A 23,907-nucleotide genomic window follows, 5' to 3' on the forward strand; every position below is an offset into this window, starting at 1 on the left:
CTCGGCCTTCCAGGCTGAATACCGACAAAACGACGAACGACCCGTGTAGTAGCTACTGCGGCTGCTGCTCTGGGCTTTTTAGCTCAGAACCCAGTCGCCAGACAGAAGTTACCTTTGCTCCTGCCCGGACGACTGAACGCACGCTGCTGCTGTTTCGCCGTAGTCTCGCCGTCCGTCGCCTGGAAACCAACAAAAAAAATATAAAAAAAAATAAAAAAAAACTCCCCGGAGCAGAGCTCTAGAGCCGAAATTCTTTTTGGTGGACCTCAGCCAGGGAGCAGTTGCAGCAGAATCCAAGCGAGCGGCATCGCAGCGGTTGAGCTCGAGCGGTAGTAACGGGTAGAGTGTCGGTGTCGGTGTGTGTGTGTGTCGGTGTGAGCGTTTTGGCGATTGATTGGCGCGCGAGCCCTTACATAACACACAAGGAAGAGTAAAGGGTCGGTTGGTGACCGCGCGCGTTATTTTCTCTGTGGCCATCAGGAGCGGACCAGGAGCAGGAGCAGGAGCAGTAGCAGGAGCGGGAGCAAGTCCAAAAGATCCGCATCCGGAGCGAACGTGGCGTCCAACGAGGCCAGCACAAGCGCCGCGGGCAGTGGCGCGGAGTCCGCCGCCCTGTTCTCGAAATTGCGTAGCTTCTCCATTGGCAGCGGGCCCAATTCGCCGCAGCGCGTCGTCTCCAATCTGCGCGGCTTCCTCACCCATCGCCTCAGCAACATCACACCGAGCGACACAGGTGAGTAAGGAGGAGGCACAGTGTCCACCTGTCCACCTGTCCACATGTCCACCTCTACACTGTACCAAGTGCTTGCATAACGTTAGCAAGTCTTATAATTAAAATTAAACAACATCTAGCCCGCAAACACTAGAGCACAGGGCCCCGTGGCAAGTGGTTCGTCCTCGTCCTCAAAGGCCTCCCGCTCATCAAGCGTTGTCCTTTGCCACACAAGTACACCTTCTATATATACATATACATATACACATATACATATATTTATATATATATATATATTTGTAAGCATGGTGTGTGCTCGTGAGCTCGACACTTGCCACATTTCACAGGGTAGACACATTTTATTTATGGTCCCAAAAAAAAAGAACCAAGCCAAACCAAACTCGTAGGTTCGTAGGTTTCATTTCACTCAATGGGCCTCCGTTCACGAATGCGGAACGAAGTGGAATAGAACAGTTACCGTTAGACCACCTACCGCCCGAGCTCAAAAGCTGAGCGCTTCTTATGTAATTCACAGGCCACCCAAGTGATTTTTGTGAGGAAAGATTTGGAACTTCATAAAGTAGAAAGTACGAACCAAAAAAAAAAACAGTTTTTTTACTATTACGATTTCAAAAACTAAACTCTTTTGACATAACCTGACAGTTACTTTATTTTTGTCAAATCTCACAATAAAATGAGGTTTTTCTGTATCGGTTTTAAAAGTTAAAAGTTTTTAAATAAGGGGTTTCATGCAAGCATTTATTTTTTTTCAAATCTTTCAACAACTATATATTTACTATACATTTAATCGCACTCTTAAAAATAATAAACATACAAGTGTCATAATTTAAATTATTATAACAGTTTTATTTCTCAAAATTAAAACAAAACCACACAAACTAAAATTGATTAAATTTTCGTCTGTAAACGTTTTTCAAAAATGGTTCTTAAAATTAGTTAAAGTTAAAACTGGACAACTTTTTCAACTCAAACTTCTTTAGGCAACAGAATCATACAAATTCAATTGTCCTTAATAACTAAAAGTAGTTTTTCAACGACTTGGTTCGTAACAATTGGAATTACAAAACCTGTAGTGTTCACAGTTGGTGTTCTATATTTTTCATAGAACAAAACTTTTAATTAAAAAAACGAAAAGTTATAAGCTTTCAAAATTTAAATACGTGTAGTTTGTTTTAAAAGGATTTATTTAAAAAGTTTGTTTTGCAATAGTAACAATATTAATTATATTATATATGGAAAAGCTCATTTTATCAAGGCTAAAAATGTTTTTAATCTGAATGAATCTTCATGAGCAATTAATGGTCCAATTTCACTGCTTGTCAATATTACTGCGGTCACCATTTGACTATCAATTAGCCAAGAACCCCAAACAAATGTCTTTATTAGATTGCGCCGACTAATCAAATTTGTGTCTGCTGTCCCATTAAATCATTACAAGCTCCGTCTTGGTGGGATGTGGAGATGGTCTAGTCATGGTCTGGTCGGAAGTTCATCAAAGCCATGGCCCATACAAAACGCCACCATACCAAGCCACCTGCCAGAACGAAGCAATTTTCTCTGGTGCTGCGGCTGCTGCATAATGAAGGCAATAAATATAAATTTCACACACAAACACAAACAAGACGACGCCGTCGTCATTAGATTGTTTGCCTTGTAGACGCGTTTGTAGCGCTGATGTGTTCATAGCGGTTTCATGTCAAAACAAAAGGGGGTGCACCACCACCACCACCATTGCCACCAAAACCACCGTGGAACTAGAGGCCCAGTTCCCTTTTATTTTTTTCTTCCTTCAGACCCATCTACCGCAGCCCGAGGGGATGGAATCGCCAGAAACAAAGGCTGGCAGGAAGGTAGCTCGTAATAAGCTAAACGAGAAACAAGTAACGCATTTGTCTTGATGCTGTCTGATAAGAACGCACCCGAGCATGTCGGGGGTTGCCAGCATTGAGCCATCCGGTGCGGAGGGGGGAAGGCGGCAAGAAGCGGGTGAAAGTGGGGGAAAAGGGAGAAAGTAGCAGGACCTGGACCTGAAGCGGCATCAAAAGTCGTAAACCGGTCGCTGATGGTGTTGTTGATTGCTCCGCATTTGCCAAGCTACAAATGGTTACATTTTAGGCACAGGATTCGATGCTGGAAATTAGCAATTTGCTTGGACATACTGGCTATCGCAGCTATCAATCAAAACTACACAGGGCGAAAATTTAAAAATATAAATATAAAATGAGTTTCTTTCAAAGTTAATGCGCCCACAAAAAGTTCTGCAGCATTAAAACCCCATACTATAAACTGACTTTATTCGTATTCGTATTATCAACTTAAAATTTCTTATATCTTCACATTAATATTACCAGAGCTAAGCAACATATTTTAAAAAAAAATTTTAAAAACAAAAAATGGAATCAAGCCAAGTAGAACATAGAAGATGTTAAAAAGTTTTGTAGAGTCAATTAAAACCATGTTTAGCTGCCACAAAAATTTCTTAAACATGGAAAACCGATGTTATAAAGTAAATTTAAACTTTTAATTTTTCACATCAAGGTCTTTCTTATTTTCCAGAAATTTCAATTAAGAAGGGAAATATAGAAGACATAATATTTTAAAGTTTTTAGTTCGATTTAAAACTGGACATGCTTTGGTTGTAGAACTAAAGTATTTATTCAATATATAGTTTTTTAGGCTATAGTATAAAAGTTCTTAGCTATTATTAAATATTGATAAATTGCTTGTAATTACAATAAGGTGACTTTAAAACGTTGATTTAAACTAATTTGTAATGAGAAAACAAGTTTGTTGTACAACAAAATATTAGATTTTGTTCTGTGTACAAAACTACATGAAACAAGAAACTGCTGAATGAGCGGCATAAAGGTAAATTACTTTCTCTCAGGAAATAAGGCAATAGGAGTAGCAAGTCCAAGTAATTTATGTGCAAATCAATTTGTAATCCAATGCTCACCAGATGACCAAAAAGGGATGTTCGATGGAACCGGCACATGTGTGCGAAAACACGGACATTAGACACGCACACCCACACAAAAATGGGGAAAGAGAAAACCATCTGGCACTCACTCCCCCTCAGAGGCAACTCCCCCCGTCGACCACGCCCATTTAATGTTTTGATTTATAGGCAGCCCCACTAAAGGGGCTGCTCATACGCCCCGTGGTACCATCAGTCCCACCAAAATGGCGCCTCATCGCTGCCTTTTGTACGCTTTTTTGTATTTTTACTAGAGTTTGAAACGGATCCTAAGGCTAAATGGCTGCAGGTCCACTGGGAGTTGATAAAAGCACATCAGCCAAGCAACAATATGAGCAATAAAAACAAAAGCTAAGAGGGTTGCGAACACATTTCGACTAAGAGCTAAAGGATCCCCAAATGGAAATGACAGTGGAATTCTGCCCAAAACTTTGGCAATTAAAAAGTGTTCCAGAGGCTAAGCCCGGTAAAATCGATTGCACACAAGACAGCGACAAGACAATTAAACTTGAAACAGAAACGTCAACGTGAAAAGACTTGGCAGTCGGAAGAGGGTTAAGGTAGCGTTGGCAACGGCGCCAAGTTAATCGATCAAGAGTGGCCAAGGTGAGGCTCATTAGTTGGCCACAGTTCATTAGAGCCAATTGCTCAGATGTGGCATCGGTAACTTGTCGAACGCCTCACTGAGCACATCGATTAACGGCAGGGGGCTTAAAGACTACAGTATCACACCAAATCCAAACTTCAACCCTTGCCAGCCACTTGAACAAAGCAGCTTACACCACTTGCGGGGAGTTTTACAAGCCCCGTTTTTCCATTTCGGCGGGGTGGTATCTCCGAAACACTTGTGAGGATTTTCCGCTGCCTTTTATCAAGTGCCTGGGTGCGAAATGCGGCTTACCATAAATATTATGATATATTTTATTTGCTGTTTATTTAAGTCTGCACCCTGAAGCCCGCTCCTCACATGGGCAAAAGCAGAAAAGAAATAAATATATTTTAGATTATTAATTTTAATGGCATTGCTTCGTTGCCGGGGCAATGGCAGAGCGCCAAAGCTCACGGTTACGTGTTCGTTTCGGTTGCCATCTCATTGCAAATTCAAACAGTCCCCATCCGATACAGTGTGTTTTTTATGTCTTACCCTTCAGAGGAGGCGGAATGAAATTGTATTTTACGCTGATTACCTCGTCAGACAGACGCAGGCACACCCAGTTTCGGAGCTCAGGCTTGGGCTAAAAAAGCGAATGTAATTTCATTCCCCTTTCTCGCAAGGCAAACATCCTTTGCTGTTTGTGAACAACGACAGGAGCAGGCTGACAGGAGCGGGCTGCGGATGTTCCCAGGGTTACGGCGGGTGGCAAAAGTCGGCGATCATCCTGCCATTGAAGGGGCTTTAAGCTCGGCTGCGAAGAGCACTCCTTCAATTGCCGGCCCAGAATCACATTTCGCTCTTTGTTGTCCCGTCTGACAGGAGATTAAATTTTGTTTTGCCTAGATGACTGGGCCGTTCGTCTTAAAGCCTGCTGAATATTTCAGGCCAGCAGCAGGCAGCAGCTGAAGCCCCACAGGTAGCGCATTATTAATGAGAGACAAAGTAGAAACTACTTTTTGCTTCCTTCTGGCCGAACCCAGGCAAACACATGGGCTGTCATAATTTACTGCGGCGGAGGCTGCATAAAATATGAACGCTTGGCCTGCTAATTGAGCCAGTCGGAAGTTGGCACTCGACCCCAAAAAACATGAAAAGGGAACCCAGCGGGAGGATGAACAAAGGGCCGGGCGAAACGAAACTGAAACTCAGAGCCAAACCGAGCCTAACCAAACCGAATTTTGTATAAATGTTTATGCATTGCCTGGGAAATCCGTCAGCTGTCCACGGAGCTTTGCCAGACAGGGCGGAAAATCAATAAAATTATAAAAGCGTAAATACAAATTTCTAGCTCATTTATGAGCATATATGCAGAAAGCATAAGTAGGTGTGTCTTTCCATTCCCAAGGGTATTAAAATGAAAGTAAAATCAGTCAACTAAACACAATAAAACTTCTTTGTAAATATATTTTGTATTTATATTAAAGCAGCAAAGTTTTTAACTTCCTTTTCAGGCTATTCACTGGAAAGAAAAGCTGTCCTTTTAAACTTTGTTAAATGTTATTGAAAGCTTAATTAATTGATTTTTGAAGAATTTTTAAATAATATATAAATAAAGAAAACCCAACTTCTATGTATATATATCTATATATATCTATATATATATCTATATATCTAGTGCCTTTACCTCGAGAAGTTAAGTTTAGTTAAGTTTAAAATTCAAAAAGTCTTATGGTTATTAAAGAACTATTTAACTGTTTTATATAATATCATTTAAAAAAAAGAAAGACATGAATTTAGTGTCTCTAGCTCGAAAAATAAGTTTTTTTAAGTTAATTGTGAAGAAATAACCATTTAAAAAAGAAATTCGCAAAATCTAATTGGCGTGATCTTAAAATAATATTATATTAAAGTTTTATTTCGTTATTTTTTACTTACTTTACTTTTTTACCTGAAGAATAGAAAAATAAAAAGTAAAGAACTGTTTAAGATAACCAGGTTAACGACTTATTGTTTTAGAAAAAAAGGTTAACAAACTTATTTTTATTTCGTTTAACTTTTTCCTTAAAATAGAAAAATATAAATTTAAGAACTGTTTAAGATAACCAGGTTAAAAAAATAAAGTGTCCTTAAATGTTCGTGAGATACATTGAATGGTCTGACTAGTGTGTGCCCTATTATAATCAACATGTAGGCACACGTTTCTGCACTTGACTTGAGCAGCGGCAGGCGGCCCGTCGACCCGTCGAACAACCCCGGGCTCTGATAAAAGCCTGCCAACCACCGCCGCACCACCACCCTTATCCCCCACATCCAGGGTCAAGTGCGGCCACCCACCTGACCCACCAGGCATGGGCCTCCTTCTGGTTTTGTTGTTAGGGGAAAGTACTCATGCATGGAGAAAACTCAAAAATTAAAGTCGCAGGATGGAAAAATAAAAGCAAAGGACCCACTCTGTCGCAAAACATAATTGACTCATGGGCAGCCCGGGGGCTGTTACCATACATATATTTATATATACATACAACCATGTGAAAGTGGGTGGGTGAGTGCAGCCCTCGATCAGGGCAGAGCCCAAGGTTGTCGGGTAGGTTTGGGTTTGGGGCAGATACACGGACGTGGTCATGAAAATTTAATGATAAAACGAAATGTTTTTGTTACGTCGCGTACACACCAAAAGCCTCATAAGGGGCGGCTCTGAATTTGGGGGCAGGGTTGGAGGTGGCAATGGTGTAGTAGCAAAAAGTGTGGAGGGGGTCATATTTATACCCTGCACACGTCCCATTTTCATGTTTATTCAAACGGGGGTGGCTGCTCGTCGATTGCTACAAGGTAGATAAATGTTGAAATTAGATCAGCATTGATAGCTGGCGCAGCAACGATGTTTTCTATAGGAAGTTCTAACACAACGAAGCCGTAATGAACTATGGTACAGAACCTATGGGTCAACTACTGTTCAAGTAAATATTACTTTATAAAAGAGAATACCTTCTTTAAAATTCGGAAAAATTATATGTGTTTTTTATAAAATACTTAACTTGATGGTTTTTAAGGATTATGATGTTTAAAACTTTTTTTAAAACAGCAAAGTCCAATGTAAAAAATAAATACCGACAAAATTTTTTAGCTTTACCGTGCGTCGTTGGACTTTCACTCTCTTCGTTCAAAACCTTTTTGATTGCGTGGAACATTTTTTGCTTAGCCAAAGCAATCATTATAATTACAACTTCGATGAGTGCAACGGCGTGGCTTCAAGGACACTGCGCTTCACTTACTTTTCAAGGGGTGTCCACAGGCATAAGCCCACAAATCCAATTAAAATAATTGCTACACCCTTATAATCACCCTGGACCCACAAATATTCGATGACTTAATTGTAGAATGAAAACGTACTTTTTCGGTATTTGTTTTATGATTGAAATGTGTGTCCCTCGAAAGTGAAAAAAAAAACAAACATAAAGAAAGAGATATGCCCTGTCCCATGTAATCGAACCAATGCGAATGCCACGAACTAATCCTAATACAATACAACTTCTGTTCACCAGCAGGCAGCCTTTTGCAACACAGAAACAACATTTCAATCATAAAATAAACACAACTAACCAACTAATCCTAGTTAAGAGTGAATGAGAGAGAGAGTGGGAGAGAGAAGGTGCGAGAGAGAGAGAGAGAGAGCTAATAAAATAATAACTTTAATCGCATTAGCGAGACAATCAAAAAAGAACCGAAAGTAAATAAAGAAAAGACTAACGAAATCTTGTTTCTGTGTCGTTAAAGGTTGTTCACTGGCATTCCAACAACTCGTACACCTCCAACAACAACAACAACTACACCAAAACATGTAAAACCACACAGCAACAACAGCAACTGTAACAACAACAAGAAAGGTAGCAGCAAACACCACAGTTAACCACAAGCAACGATAAACCACCTCAAAGCGAGCAAAGAAAGCCAAGAAGGCAATTAGCGCAGCGGAAACGGAAACGGAAGCGGCCATATTTGTAGCGAGCGCCAAGCCATTTCCGGCTGTAATCATGACGGCACACCAGATCGGAGCATAAAAGCTTTAAAGAAGAGTACAAACACGAGACGGGACGAGAGAAAATCGAGAAGAAAACGGGCGCAGAACTTCGTACACCTCAGCGATTAATTTAGGTGCAACCAAAATGGCCTCATTCCAGATACCTGTTATCAACCTCGAGCTGCGCGAGCTCAAGGACATCGTGTGGGAGAAGATCCAGGAGCCGGTGAACCAGCGCCGCCTCATCCTCGTGATCGTGTCGATAGCCCTGCTGCTGGACAACATGCTCTACATGGTGATAGTGCCCATCATACCCGACTATCTGCGCGAGATCGGCAGCTTTGACGATGGGCCCACGCCGCCGCCGCTGAGGGATAATATCACCGGACAGATCATACCCGTGCACCACGACCACCATGGCCAGGACTCGGCCACGGGCATCCTGTTCGCCTCGAAGGCCATCGTCCAGCTGATGGTGAATCCCTTTTCGGGCGGCCTCATCGACAAGATCGGCTACGACCTGCCCATGCTCATCGGCCTGACCATCATGTTCTTCTCCACGGCGGTCTTCGCCTGCGGCAGCAGCTACAGCATCCTCTTCTTTGCCCGCTCCCTCCAGGGAGCCGGCTCCGCCTTTGCGGACACCGCCGGCCTGGCCATGATTGCCGACCGCTTCACCGAGGAGAACGAACGCTCGCAGGCGCTGGGCATCGCGCTGGCCTTCATCAGCTTCGGCTGCCTGGTGGCGCCTCCATTTGGCGGGGCCCTGTATCAGTTCGCCGGCAAGGAGGTGCCCTTCCTGATTTTGGCGCTGGTTTGCCTGCTGGACGGCCTGATGCTGCTGCTCGTGATGAAGCCGGTCAAGGAGGCGCTGAAGCAGCGCAAGGAGGTACAGGACCAGGTGATACCCATCTGGCGCCTGCTGATGGACCCCTACATAGCCGTCTGCGCCGGCGCCCTCACCATGTCCAATGTGGCGCTGGCCTTCCTCGAGCCCACCATCTCTCTGTGGATGGAGGACAACATGACCACGGACAACTGGAAGATCGGCATGGTCTGGCTGCCCGCCTTCTTTCCGCACGTGCTGGGCGTGGTCATCACCGTGAAGATGGCTCGCAAGTATCCGCAGCACCAGTGGCTGATGGCCGCCACGGGCTTGGCCCTGGAGGGCTTCTCCTGCTTCATCATACCCTTCTGCAGCGGCTACAAGATGCTGATGCTGCCCATCTGCGTGATCTGCTTCGGCATTGCCCTGATCGACACCGCCCTGCTGCCCACGCTGGGTTACCTGGTGGACGTGCGCTACGTGTCCGTCTACGGCAGCATCTACGCCATCGCGGACATCTCCTACTCGATCGCCTATGCCGTGGGCCCCATCATCGCCGGCGGCGTGGTGGAGGCCATCGGCTTCACGGCCCTCAACTTCTTGATTGCCTTCTCCAATTTGGCCTACGTGCCCGTGCTGCGCAAGCTGCGCAACATCTACGACTTCAAGCCGTTCGAGAACGAGGCCAACATCCTGATGCAGGACCCGCCCAACAAGGAGTACCAGACCTACGTCATGCACGACCAGAAGCCCGTCGAGGGCGGCGTCAAGAACCACCTGGAGTACGGCCAGCAGTACCAGCAGGAGCAGGAGACCAACCTCGATGACCAGCAGTACGAGTACCAGCAGCAGCAACAGCAGGGCTACCAGCAATCCGGGGGCTATCAGCAGGACCAGGGCTATCAGCCCGGCTACCAGGAGCAGGGCGGCAGCTACGCCCCCCAGGGACAGCCCCGCGTGGCCAATCCCTTCCAGCAGCAGCAGCAGCAGCAGCCTCAAAGCAGAGGTCCTGCCGGACCCGCGAATCCCTTTAGGCAAGGATTTTAAAATGTTGCCCCAAAGCAGAAAGCAAACACACAACCCTAGTCTTAAACCGTGTTCTCTTGTACATCCCCGTGTGCAGCAATTGAACCCACTATAAACTCGACACAAAACACATATACATCTATTTAGCATAGACTTATAGGCAAGTGGTACGTACACTATAACGAGCATAACAAGCAGATAGTTAATACAGCAGCTAGTCAATGCCTTGCACCGCACCAAGTCTTGTATCATACACGAATGTTGAAGCATCCCACTAAAAGCAGCGATGGGAAGGGTACGATTTTGGTTTACCTAGGTGGGCAGCCGAAAATGATCCTAGTTGAGGCTAAAGGTATACAGGAAAAAATATTAAAAGGCAAACAAAGGTTTAAAGGTACATGTTTTTTAAGAAAATTATTAAACTAACAAATTAAAATTTATGATTTGAAGTAAAATAGTTGGACATTACAAAAAAACCATAAGAATATTGTAAAATGTCATTGCAACAAAATTGCCGAAAATAATAATCCTAGTTGAGACTAAAGGTATACAGGAAAAAAATTGTAAAAGGCAAACGAAGGTTTAAAAGTACATGCTTTTTTAAGTAAATTATTAAACTAACAAATTTAAATTTATGATTTGAAGTAAAGTACCTGGACATTACAAAAAAATCATAAGAATAAAATGTCATTGCAACATCAGATTATCTTAATGTCTGTATAATTGGATAGTTGTTTAAAGCCTCCTAAATTATTATTTGTCGTCTAAAGTTGTTTATGAAAAAGACAGTTCAGAGTTCAAGACAGAGGCATCAGTTTAGGCATAATTCAAACACCCCGGTAAACTAAAATGTGCCAATGTCTAATTCCCATTGCTGACACAACGTATATGTGCATCAGCATATAGCAGCTATATAGAGCGGTCCGATCGGACAGCCTATGCCCTATACTCAGTACTCATGCAGCCGTTTTCGTGTCTATCAGTCAGTGAAGCTAGAGAAACCAAAGCCTAGACATAGTTAGTCGATAAGGGGAGGACGAGAACTCGGACTCCCGCCATATCAAATATAGACATGCATATATGTATCAGATATCAGATATTATATACACGCATATATATATGTATATATATATATATATCTATATACAAGCTAGCTTTAAGCGGCTGAGCTGGCCAGTGGACCACCTTCGCCCGAGTGCCGCCGTTCCACAGGCAGTGGCATCCATATCGCAGACATATCACAAGTTGCACAAATCGAAACCTCCCCCGCCCGCAGAACCAGAGGAACTCTTTCGGGTGTCATTGTGGCGGACTTGGGTCGAGAGTGGATTCCCGGCCAGCCTGGCCATATGATTTGAGGTTTAAAACAATATTCGGTTCAACTTTTCTTAACATAAGACACAACCAAGGTAACGATACATATCAGAGTCTCGATGGCTCGCCTGTTTAAATTACCAAAAGTGATATTACCTATTGCTACTAGTCTATACATAAATATATACCTATATCGTATCATATCGGTAACATACAAATACACCTACTTTTAGGCAAACGTACATGAAGTGTACATAAGTTATACAACCAACGGAAACAGAAATCAATTTGAGATTCGAATTCAAGTTTCATATTTACCTACCAATCAATTATTATTTGCTTGTTGACTCTATGAGCACGTGGGCGACTCCGATCAGGGGACTGCCGCCATAGTAGATCTTCGATAGCATAGCATAAATGTGTGTACCTTGTCTATAAGATAAAGATAAACCTAAAGGAACATATTGAATAGCGATTATTGTATTTTTGATTCATTTCGACTGCACCACTTTTAGGGCAGTTTACTGCCCCTATATTATACACCATTTAGCTGGAGCCCCATCTCCACCATAGCGATAAGTAAATTGATCTTTTATATACAACTCAGCAAGCGTATATGGATGTCAGAATAGTTATGTACATTTTTCGAATGCGTTTAGTCAGCAATTACAGTTAATTACGAGTGTATCACAGACTTTCTATATCCGTAAACATATCAGTGAAACGGCCAGAATAAATATGAGTATCTTATGAATTACGAAAGCAATTGGTTAGGTCACAGTCTGCATAAATATACGCTATACATTAACAGAAATGCACTGATTTTAAAGAAGTTACAAATTATTTTCATAGGATTTGTTTTAATTTCATTCTTTTTGAATGTAGAAACCCTAGCAAATCAAGAATGTTGTCTGTTTTATTGGGTTGCTTTGGTTTACAATTTATTATAATTCTCTTTTATTTTGGTTTTTTTATTATCAAATTGTTTTCCTCGTTTAATCGACACTTACTTACAGTTAAAATATATACATAGCTCTACAAATTTACAAAACTGTAGAAATACTCTTAACTATAATATGAATTAAACTCATGAAAAAATCTCCCATCAAAAGTATCAATTAAAACGAAGGACAGGTAGAGTTGGAGGATAAAAAGTTGAAGCAAACTACATATTTATATATGAAAAGCAAACGAGAAGGAAACCAGAACAATTAATATAGTCAAAAACGTACATATATATTAATATGTAACATATTATACACAGAATGTTCATTTAAGTAGCTAACAATAGAATTTTAATTACAAATAACCAAACATATATAAATATAATGAAACCCCCAAAAAGCAATATTTATTTAAGTTTCCTTTTAAACAATCTATAAAAAACAACAACGCCAAGCCCTTAAGTCGTGTAATAACCGAAAATGTCTTAAAAATTCCCTTCTTATATTTTTACAAATGAACTTGAATTGGTTCCCTTTCTCAAAATAAATAAATCTTTACATGGCTTTCTAGGCTGGTTGTAGATAGATGTCAACTAAATACAACATTACGATTTCAAGCATTCAAGATTTCAATAGATTTGAACAGATCTAACCAAAGTTTGGCAGAGCGCAACATGTATATGAATCTTCCAATTTTGGTTTACAGATATAAATATATGAATATAAAGCCTAGTTATAACCATCACATAATGTAGTCGAGGGACGGGGTCCCAGAAGGTCAGTAGAGAGTAGCCTGAAGGATGTGTAGCAGTGCCGGCAATGTGTAATAACTTACTAAACAAATAAGAGCAAATGGAACGCATAAACTCAGTGTGTTACAGCAAAACATATAAATATGAAAATATAAGAAAAGATGTATGATAAACTATATACAGCAAAACATATAAATATGAAAATATAAGAAAAGATGTATGATAAACTATATAAATATACAATTATAAAATGAATTATAAAACACGATAGCAGTTAATTGAATGGTTATACTCTGCGTATTACAAGTGTTGAATGTTCAATAGCATTATATGAATTATGAATTATACGCAATAACTGTGCGCTATGGAAATTTAATGAACAAATTAATTTTTAATATCGAATATTTACTAAATGATATAGGGATTTTAACTTGGCAACAAAACCAGTAGCACAGAAAAAAATTTGATATTTTTTCATATGAGAATTGCCTCTCCGACAGTTTCTATGTGTTGTGCGTGTGAAGAACGTTTTAGAAAATTTAATTGTATACCCTAGACAAAATAAAATGAGTTTGTAAGTGAAGCCCACAAAGTTAATGCCACCACAGTTCAGTTTTGTATTGTATATAAGGCATATTGTTAGTTTCAAATTTCGAATGTCTTTTTTGGTCAGAGTCAATGTCAAAGTGGAAGCGTTTCAAGTACATACTTATATAGTACAGAGCTAAATTATTAAGAAAGTCTTTGCATCTTGTTTCGGCTAATGTTATAGACGTTTGTGTTACATATTTAACAATAATTATTACGATAAACAGTGAAAATTATTATAACAGATAAGCAGTAAGAAAAAGCAAAATCAGAAGCGAAACCAAAATTTTACCAAGTATCCAAATCCCAGTTCTGTAACGTTGCTGTTCGATTTCCAAGTCTATCCATCTATATTCTATACGTAATTATGTTTGTATCTGAATATCACACCGTTCAACTATCCCCAAAAAAAAACCTAACCAAACTAAGTGCTATGCATATCAAAACGAAGCGAATTGATGTTCGATTCTAGCTTGAGCATATTTTCAAGGCAAGCCAAAAACTCTCCTTTATAATCAAATGTAAGCAATAGGGACAAAAAAAAAAACAAGCAGGAACTGCCCCTAAAAACAAGCACCCTTGAAGTTCGGTTCGGTGTGTGGGACTTTTCCAGGAAACTCATGGCATAAGTCAGCAAAATTAAGCGCTAAAACAAACTATCAGTTTTGCTGGCACTGACATTTGCTTCTAGTTTGAAATTTTCTGGAATTATTAAAGGCTAACATACAAATAGAAAACCCACACACTGGTCTATGAATCTATAGATGCATTTGGACTGCATCGAAAGAGAATTCAAAATGGAAGTCGCCTGCTTCTGGCTATGGGGAAATGTTATAAATAATGAATTGAACGAGCAGAAAGTATAACCGAACGTACATTAAAGCATACAGATATTGGCATGAGCTATAGAGGAAAGATAATGCATTATTACAGAGCGACACACCCATAAACACCCGTACACACCCACACAACACACCCAACAGAAACAAACAACACAAAACAAACATGTACTATTGAAATATAATTGTTAACCATGGAAAAAGAGTCTTTTAATGGAAATTGGCAGCTCATCCGATCTATTAACGATTAATGCAATTAATTAGCTAATGTGGCCTACAAAGGACCTTCCAGTCCGTTGAAAATCGAGCCACATTGTGCGTGCACTGTACACCTGGTTTCGTGCCGGAAACTTTTGGATCAATCTCCCAGCCTGGGGGCCGGGAGGTTAGAATGTTTTCCAACCCAAAACCAACCAACTGGGGGAGAATGGGAATTGTGTGCGTGCCCTAGGGCTAGAAATTTGTGTGGAAAATGATTTTATGTTTGCAATTTCCATTAGCAACTTTGGCCTGAGTCACGAACAGCCAGCCGGAGTCTGGGCAATAAGTTTCCTTCTTCAATTTTTTCGGGGGAGGACGAGGATGAGGATGCCTCGGGCCAAGGACCAGAAACAGATTCAGCCACAACCAAAAGGTGAACCACTTCCAGGACGTGCTTGTATGTATATGTGTGTATCGGCCGAACTTTCTGACTGCTTGGCCGCTAAGCAAACCGCAATCTAAGTCAGCAGAATCCCAATCTCCGTCACAATGCGCAAGCAATTTACGCTTTCCGCTTGTTTCAATCCGAACAATTACAAGAATTTGCAATGCCTCAATGCGGCAGTTAATTTGAGTTTGGCGCACAAAAGTATGCTAAGCATTTGCGGCGGAAAAAGAAAATAAAGCCGGGCCACAAAAGCGCAACGTAGTCGCCGTGAAACAACGGCGCTAAGACCGTAAAGGATTTACGGCTCAATTGCGATGTGCGTGCGACGGGATCCGCATCCCCATCCCCATCTCCATCCCCATCTCCATCTCCATTCACATCCACCCTTGAATGGAATAAAGCCCTTTACGAGCAGCCAAACCGAACAAAAGAAAGAAAACTCATTCACTCGGCCATTCATCGCTTGTTCCGACATCCGACAATGTTATGACCCCCGGCAGCTTCCTACACTCGAAAAACGGGAGGCAATATTATAGTTACTACAGATGGTGAACATTAAACAAAGTCTTTAAAGTTTAAACATGTATTTACTAGATATTGATTATCTCTTTTAAAACAGAAAACATAAATTAGTTGGGTATTTAAAGTTATAGCTTAATGGATATTGCTGTAAAACATTAATAGGATTTACTTTATTCTTTGCAATTAACTAAAAATGTTATTATATTTTTGAGATTATACTAGTCAAATTTTAAATATACTTTAAATATACGTTCCATTACAGCATTTGGGGATCATAGCATACAAATATATATATATAGCATCCAAATATATATATATACAAAGTTTCGGTAATATTTTTTGAACAATTTGATCTTAGCTTATTCTGAGTAACAACCTTTCTTTAGTTAACATTTATAAAGATTATAAAAATGTATTTAAATCCAGTCCAATTATTCTGCTAACAAAAAAAATATATAATATAATATTTATTTCACATTTTGTAATAGATATAAATCAAACTTTGATATAAGTTATACAAGTTCTACCAAGACTTTGGATGATATATTGGCGTTATTTTTCGTATATTTCTTTCTGTGTAGCTTCCACCACCGAGGGCTGGTACCAGTCCACCACTGCGGTTGGGGTTCCAGCTTGTTCGACGGGTGTTTTATGTAGTCGCAACGTGTCGCGCCCGCCCGCCTCCTTGGGGTGCGGATTTGTTTTGCCTTTTTAAATTCTTCTCCTTCATTTGCTCCGGTTGCCGGCATCTGCTATTTGGACTGGTTCTAATGAGCTACGGTCTTGGGGTTGACTGTTGCTAAATTGGAATCATGCCGGCAGAAACATTATTTTTCATTGGGATTACATTTTTATCGCATTGTCTGACAGGCGGCAGCAGTTGCCTGTCGCAGCCCTTGTCCTTTCTGAGAGGGGAGTCGTGGAATGCCATGAATTCGAGCGTGATTTTTGCAGCTTAATAATGAGCCCTCGGTTTACGCTAACTGACGCGTTTTATTGGCCAGCGTTTAAAGTAGGGGCGTGTTGGCAATAAGCCCAAGACGCTTCGCGTTAATGTGTGAAATGTCCTCGGCATAGCCCCATCCCATCCCACCCCCATTATCAGCCATTATGATCACGAGGCATCGATCCCTTTCCGCAAAGTTATGGCCCGGCCCAAATCAAATCATGAGTTGGCCCAAAAACTGACAGATACGAGCAAATTGAAGCAGACAGCAGCAGGAAAGTGGGGCATTACTTGGGGGTTAGTATCCTGATTCGAAACCGGAACAGGAACTGCGCTGTGTCTGCCTTTGAAATGATGCATGAATATCTGATTAGCCGACTGTCGCTCTAATCACAAATCCTGGCCATCAATCAATCAATTGGAAAAGTGTCTCTGCCAATGCATATAATTGAAGGTGACGCAGCCAGATACATTTTTAGCTTTTAGTCCGGGAAATATAAGGGAAAGAAGGTGTCGAAAAATATTTTCCATATTTGCATGATTTTTATGTAAAGATAAAACTTCGAAATCTGTCTAGACTTTACAGAAAACTCGGATAACGTTAAGGGATTTATACTTCAATATTTATTTAAAAAAAAATATTTTACATTTATTTTTTCACAAACTTATCAGTATATAATTGTGGTTATAATAAATAAAATATTCCGGAAAGGTATAATTTTTTCTTTAAGAGCCCAAAGTCAATTCATACTAATTTGGGAGGCTCATTTTGTATTTTCCTACGCCTGGACATCAGAAAACTTGTAGCATATAACGATCTATTAGGAAAGAGCTGGTGGAAAAATTAACGTGTTTGCGGAGTACGCGTCATCCTCGGCTTTTCATTTGTCTGGTCGGCATGGGGTGGGTCAACGAAGAAAAGAAAACCGCCACGTTATAATGCTCGTATGCTAGTAAAAATAACTTAAAATTCGCGTACTATTCATTTGGGTACATTGAGGAAGCTAGAGAGAAAAAAAAATAAAAGAAAAGGGTTGAAGAAAGAATAGAATACGACAACAAAACAAAACGTGAGAGATACACTGGCCAAAACATCACTCCTTTTACTACGCCAAGAAGGCGAAGTGCCCACCCTACCATGATCCTAGTGGTCCAACATTTCCTCGTCAGGATCCCTTGGAGTGATTACCAATCACCTTTTTAAACGACACTCGACTTCCATGATCCCCGGATAAGGAGAAACTTAGTTAAATTCATTTTCTTTTATTACCAATTATAGGTACGAATTATCCCTTTCATATGGGCTGAGATATTTTGTTGTTGTTTCATACAAGCTTATTCTGTGATAAATTTATTTAGTTTAATATTAATTCACATTAGAAAAATAAAAGGTTTTCATATAAATTTTTCATATTTGTGGTTTTAAAATTTTTAAACAATACTATAAAGAATTTTTAAATATAGGTAAATTTTATTTCTAACAAAAGTTCTCTATCATTTCGATTTTATTTATTTATTCTTTTTTTCTAAAAAAAAATTTTATTTTTTTTTTTTTTTTAAAATTAGTGCTTTACAAAAAAATTCAGTTTTATTTATATACCTAAAAAAATTGTCTAATTAATTCATTTCAAATTTCTTTTTTTTTTCTTATCAAAAAATTGCAAAGAGTTCAAAGTTGCTGAAAGAGAACGGGATTAATATATATAAATAATAATGGCTATATATATATAAGTTTATATAAAAATCTCATATAAGTTAATAATAGCTGATCATTGTAAATATTTAAGGGTTTAAATTTATAAGTGACTGCGCGTGTAAATCTTGAGAGAACTTTTGTAGCGGCCCTCGTTTATTAAAACAGAGCTTTAGAACTTGCGAGCAACGGTCAGCAATACAGCGTAAACGCTCAAATATGTATATTCAAAACAAAACATCGTAAATTTTATGCAGTTTAACCAGTGACGAAATAACTAAATAAAGGAAATAATGAAACAATGTATGATAAAGGTAACTTACAGTCGATTAACTCCGGCGGCGAAAGATCTTTGGCAGCGGCGACTTCTTGTACATGTTTATTTAGTTATATGGTCGTCGGGTTTATTTTTAGCTAACAATGTTTTAGTTTTGGTTCGGCAACATTGTTTACTTTTAATTTTTGTGTATTATTTTTCGTTAAGATTTTAGATATGAATTTTATAAAATTTGCGCGTTTAAACTGCGGGACTACACATTTACTAGCACATTCACATATTATTTATTTCGCCAAGTTTTTATATATTTTTTTTTTCACTGTAAATTTTCACCGGTTTGCAGCAGCAACGTTGATCTCTTTGCCTATCATTTTTCTCTCTAATATTTCATAACCACAGCAAATTAAGAACTCTAATTTTAATTATTACATTTTTTTATCGAATATTTATGTTCATACTAGGTAGATTTTTTTCTTATAAAACTGAGAAAAATATTGCAACAACGTGCATTAGATTTATGTTGAGGTAGGGTTAGGATGAGTAGCAACAGCTCCTGCTGATGCTGCTGCGGCTGCGGCTCTACATTGGACAGCTTGTTGGGCCTATTTAGGCTTTAGTATAACTGCTGAAGATAGCCCTGGGTTTGCTGCACCTGCTCTGCTCTATTTCCACTGGGTATCGGGCTTATTCGGGCTGCTGGGTAGCCCTGCTGTTGCTGCACCTGCTCTGCTGTACTAGCTGTTGGGCCGAATTATGCTGCTGTGTAGCGGCTGATCGGGCTACGGCTGTTTGGCAGCGCTACGTTATGGCCACTGGGCCGTATTGTATGCCAGTGCGCTTAGGGTTAGGCGCGGTCTCAGGAGGAATATGGTGGTGCTAAGCCAGCATCCGAATTGGCCTCTGATAATTCACTGTATTCCGCCACCGTTGAACGCGTGTTGCGTTATTCGAATGGATTACTTTAAACAAAATTAAACAAAAGCACTAATAAGTTCTCTTTGCTTCTTCTGTTGGTTGATGGTTACTCACGGTTTATATTTCTAACCAAGTAGCCAAACCACGAGGTCGGTCTGCTTGTTGGAGAAAATTTATTTCGGACGACTTGTATCGTTGGCGGTGGAAATCGAAAAGAATAAGCTAAAGCCGTAAGCTTAGCAGGTTACCCCAAAACGGAAATATAGCTCTGTCAAAATTGATATTGACCACTGTCTTCTACTCAGCTGATTGTATTTGTTGCGTTGCCAGTACGACAAAGTTCGGGTTCCCGCGTTAGAGGGCGCCACCTGATCATGATGGGCTGCACTTGGTACAAGCTAGCATTCTGACTATAAGATCTAAGCTATACTGCCTACTTTTCGGGATTTCTTTTGTTTTCTTTTTATTTTATAAGAGAGCTCGAACAAGCCCTTCTACAAGTCCCCACCGCTAAAATCGCACTTGGGAGGTATAAACACACAATGTGCGATACACGCTTGGAGAGCCAACATTTATCACTGCTTTATGTCTTTTGCGTGGTACTTTCCTATTGATTTTCCTTGGAGGTCTTCGAGTTCGTAATAGGTTGTACCTAGCTTTCTTCTTATTCTAGCTTTCACAAACGTTGGCGCTAGCTTGGCATTAAAACCTTTCACAAACTTGCTTTGTTGAAAATTTCTTCTGTACACCTCCTGGCCAACAGTATATGCCACTTCTCGGCTTCTCAAATTATACAATTTTTCATTCCGACGTTGCTGTTGCCTCATAGCTTTCACTGCATCTCCCCTAAACATATCGACTGAATCATCTCGACTGACTTGAATAGCACGATCCTCTAACAGATCCAGTTCTCTTAATAGTTTATATGTAGAACCTTCTGTGATCATATGCTGACCGAAAGCTAGTCGATAAGGTGTGTTGTTAACAGCTGAATGCCAACTGGATCTAAGCGAACAGCATATGCTACTAAGTTTGACATCCCAATTGGATTGATCTGGATGAACATAAGCTTTGATTCCAGCGATAATGCTACGGTTAACCCTCTCTGACGCGTTACCTTGAGGAGCATGCACAGCGGTGTAAGCATGCTGTATGCCGTACTTTTTAAGCAAGTTATTGAAAATTTTGGATTTAAATTGTACTCCGTTGTCGGACACAATAACTTCAGGTATTCCAAAACAATGGAATAAGTCTTCCTCTAGATACTTAAGAATAGCTTCGGCTGTGAAGTTTTTAACTGGCCTTAGAAATGGAAACTTTGTAAAGTGATCAAGGACCACAAAAATTCCTACATATCCTGATTTTTCACCTGTTTTAGCCAGAGGAGGTCTAAGAACATAGTTGGCATGCTTAGTAGTTTTGCACACTGAACAATTGTTGACGTAATCTTTAACATCATTAACTAAATTTGGCCAAAAATAGTGTCGTCTAATCCTTTCTAGTGTTTTATTAATCCCACAATGCGAGGATAACGGACTATCGTGAGCTTTTTGTAAAGCGACCGAGATAAGTTCTTGTGGCAGCCATAGTTTCCAAACCATATCATCCGCTAATCTTTCAGCCGACGCATGCTCTGTCCTTCTATAAATGCAATCCTTCACGACTTTGATATCCGGAAACTGCTTTTCAGCTTGCATTAGCTTTGCTCTTAGTTCTTGATATTGTTTTGATTGAAATTGTGGTGAACAGAGATCTATGAAGTTTTCGATTTCTAAACTAGATAAATCCTCAGTAAACGTCCGTGATAATGCATCGGGAACTACGTTCCTAATACCCTTTCTGTGCTGAATGGTAAAACTATATCCTTGTAGCTTGAGTGCCCATCTCGCTAAGCGGCTACTTAGATCGGATTGCGACATCAGCCACTTTAGTGAAGCATGGTCGGTTATTACCGTAAAGGTATGTCCTTCTACGTATGCTCGAAATTTTTTTATGCTCAGAATGGCCGCTAAGCATTCTTTTTCCGTTACGGAATAGCTTCGCTGACAATCATTAAGTTTTCGTGACATAAATGCTATTGGAATTTCATCTCCTTCTTGGTTAACTTGCATCAAAACTCCCCCAACTCCAGTGTGACTAGCATCACAATGTATATAAAATGGCTGTGAATAATCTGGCATATGAAGAACAGGAGCTTTACACATTGCTGCTTTTAGATCCTGAAATGCTTGCTCCGCGGCACTAGACCACGTAAATGTTTTCTTCTTTTTTAAGGCATCTGTAAGCGGAGATGTTATTGAAGCATAATTCTCAATAAACTTACTGTACCACCCGGTCATACCTAAAAACCTACGAAGTTGTTTTAACGACTGCGGTGTGGGGTACTCTTTAATGGCTTCAATCTTCACAACGTCCATAGCTATAGTCCCATGACCGACAATGTGGCCTAAATAATGAACTTCAGGTACACAAAATCGACTTTTTTGAACGTTTATGGTAAGACCTGCTTTCTCCAATGCTTTTGCAATTTCGCGCAACACCTTTATGTGCCGCTCAAAAGTATCAGAAATTATAAGGAGGTCATCCAGATAAATGAATACCTCATTTCGAAGGTAGGCTGGGATTATGCGATCCATTAACTTTGACATCGTTGAAGGGGCATTCGTAAGGCCGAAAGGCATGACTTTAAATTGATATAAAGGTCTCCCGGGAACTGTAAAGGCGGTTTTGTCTTTAGAATCAGGGTCGAGTGGTATTTGCCAATACGCGTCTTTTAGGTCCAGGCTAGTGATGTACTCAGCCTTTGGTAGACGACTTAAAATACCTTCTATTAGTGGCATAGGATAAGCATCCTTTCGTGTCACCTCATTGACTTTACGACAATCTATACAGAGGCGCACCTTGCCGGGCTTTCTTACGATCACTACTGGCGAAGACCACGAACTATTGGATTCTTCAATGACTCCAAGGCCAATCATACGATCTATTTCCTCATAAATAAGTTTTTCGATAGCAGGGGAAACTGGATAATGTCGTTGCTTAATGGGCTTTGTACTACCTACATCTATTTCGTGATGCAACAAATTTGTTTTACCCAGACCCTTTTCAGAAAATGATGGAAATGATTGAATAGCTTTTTCCAATAAAGTACGCTGGTGCTCTGTTAAATTACGTTGCGAAACAGCAACAGCTTCTTCTACACTCGGACATGCTACGCTAGCAATACCGTCTCGGACTGACAATCCAGAAGGTAACATATCAAATGCAGTCCAAAAGTCAATGCCTAAATATAACGACTGAACAAGTGACGGAACGATGTACAAATTTAGTCGCTTTGTTGTCTCTCGATAAGTGACGTCTACATTAAGTTTACCAATTATAGTCTGTGACTGACCATCTGCCGTGCGCACATTTGACGACATTTGCTTAAAATTTACATTTCGACAGGAAAGTTCGTTGGCAAAGTCTCCTCCTATACAGCTGATTGATGCGCCGGTATCCAACAACCCTATCATCTGTTTCCCAAAAATAGTGACTTCGGCATAAGGACGTACGTCGCGACCGACTATGGCTGAGATCAAGGCCTGTTTTTCATTTCTAATTTTCCTATAGTATTCACTGATTCGCAAGCACGATCTTTTTCTTCTTGCTGGTGGTGAATGGAAAGGTTTTGGTACTGGCAGGTTTGTGGTTTTGTCTGGTAGAATGGTTTTTGTAGATTGAGGTGGCTCTACAAATCCGTCTGAGTCGTATTCGCTGTTTGTTTCTTCCGTGCACTTGCCACTGGTGCACGATCTACTAAGTTTTTTGAGCCAGTACATTTCGTACAGGATGGTTTATAAGTATCAGGCTGACCACAGCCGTAACAAAACACCTGCCGTTCGCAAAGGCAATCTTGATACCGATGGCCTTTCGCTCGACAGTTCCAGCAAGTCAAATTAATGGCTGCTACCTCAAGACTCTCGTCTTCATCGCTGAAATCCTCTTCGCAATCACCATGCGTCTCTACAGCGTGAATGGTACGTCGTACAGGAGGTTGTGACCTTTGCGATGTAGGTTTATTCTTTGTCAAGCTCAGCATAAATACCTCACGAGTTCTAACTAAGTGACGTAGGTGTGCTGTGCTAGTCACTTTTTCATACAGAAGTTCATGTTGAATTTGAGGCAGCAAATTAGCCCGTAAAGTTTCCAACAATGCTAGGTCTGACAATGGAACCGAAAGTTTATCGGCCAACAATACGATCGACTCATAGAATTCATCAAACGATTCGTTTTCCCTCTGCTTACGTCGAT

The 23,907-nt window shown here is 40.3% G+C and overlaps 2 protein-coding genes across 3 annotated transcripts in view; both read left to right on the forward strand.

Annotated features, from left to right (window-relative positions):
* The window catches only part of LOC128252394 (choline O-acetyltransferase), a 50,415-nt gene that overhangs the window by 85 nt on the left and 26,423 nt on the right, over positions 1 to 23,907 (forward strand). Inside the window, exon 2 of the mRNA XM_052980070.1 lies at positions 426 to 733. Within this exon, the coding sequence (XP_052836030.1) occupies positions 426 to 733 (308 nt within the window). The remainder of the gene's footprint in view (positions 1 to 425; positions 734 to 23,907) is intronic.
* On the forward strand, positions 594 to 14,815 carry LOC128251844 (vesicular acetylcholine transporter). 2 transcript variants are annotated; one of them, XR_008267242.1, is made up of 3 exons: positions 594 to 733; positions 8,080 to 10,569; positions 10,781 to 14,815. XR_008267242.1 is itself a non-coding variant. In XM_052979052.1 (2 exons), exon 2 carries the CDS (start codon positions 8,469 to 8,471, stop codon positions 10,194 to 10,196), a length of 1,728 nt encoding a protein of 575 aa, XP_052835012.1. In that variant the 5' UTR covers positions 594 to 733; positions 8,080 to 8,468; the 3' UTR covers positions 10,197 to 14,815. The 2 variants fall into 2 exon arrangements, 1 of the variants encoding a protein (XP_052835012.1); XM_052979052.1 differs by having other exon boundaries at positions 8,080 to 14,815.

The sequence above is a fragment of the Drosophila gunungcola genome, chromosome 3R (assembly GCF_025200985.1).
Source record: "Drosophila gunungcola strain Sukarami chromosome 3R, Dgunungcola_SK_2, whole genome shotgun sequence".
Classification (NCBI taxonomy): Eukaryota; Metazoa; Arthropoda; class Insecta; order Diptera; family Drosophilidae; genus Drosophila; species Drosophila gunungcola.

Excerpts from the sequence above, each read along its gene's own strand:
- LOC128251844 (XM_052979052.1), top strand. The coding sequence starts at position 8,469 with ATGGCCTCATTCCAGATACCTGTTATCAACCTCGAGCTGCGCGAGCTC.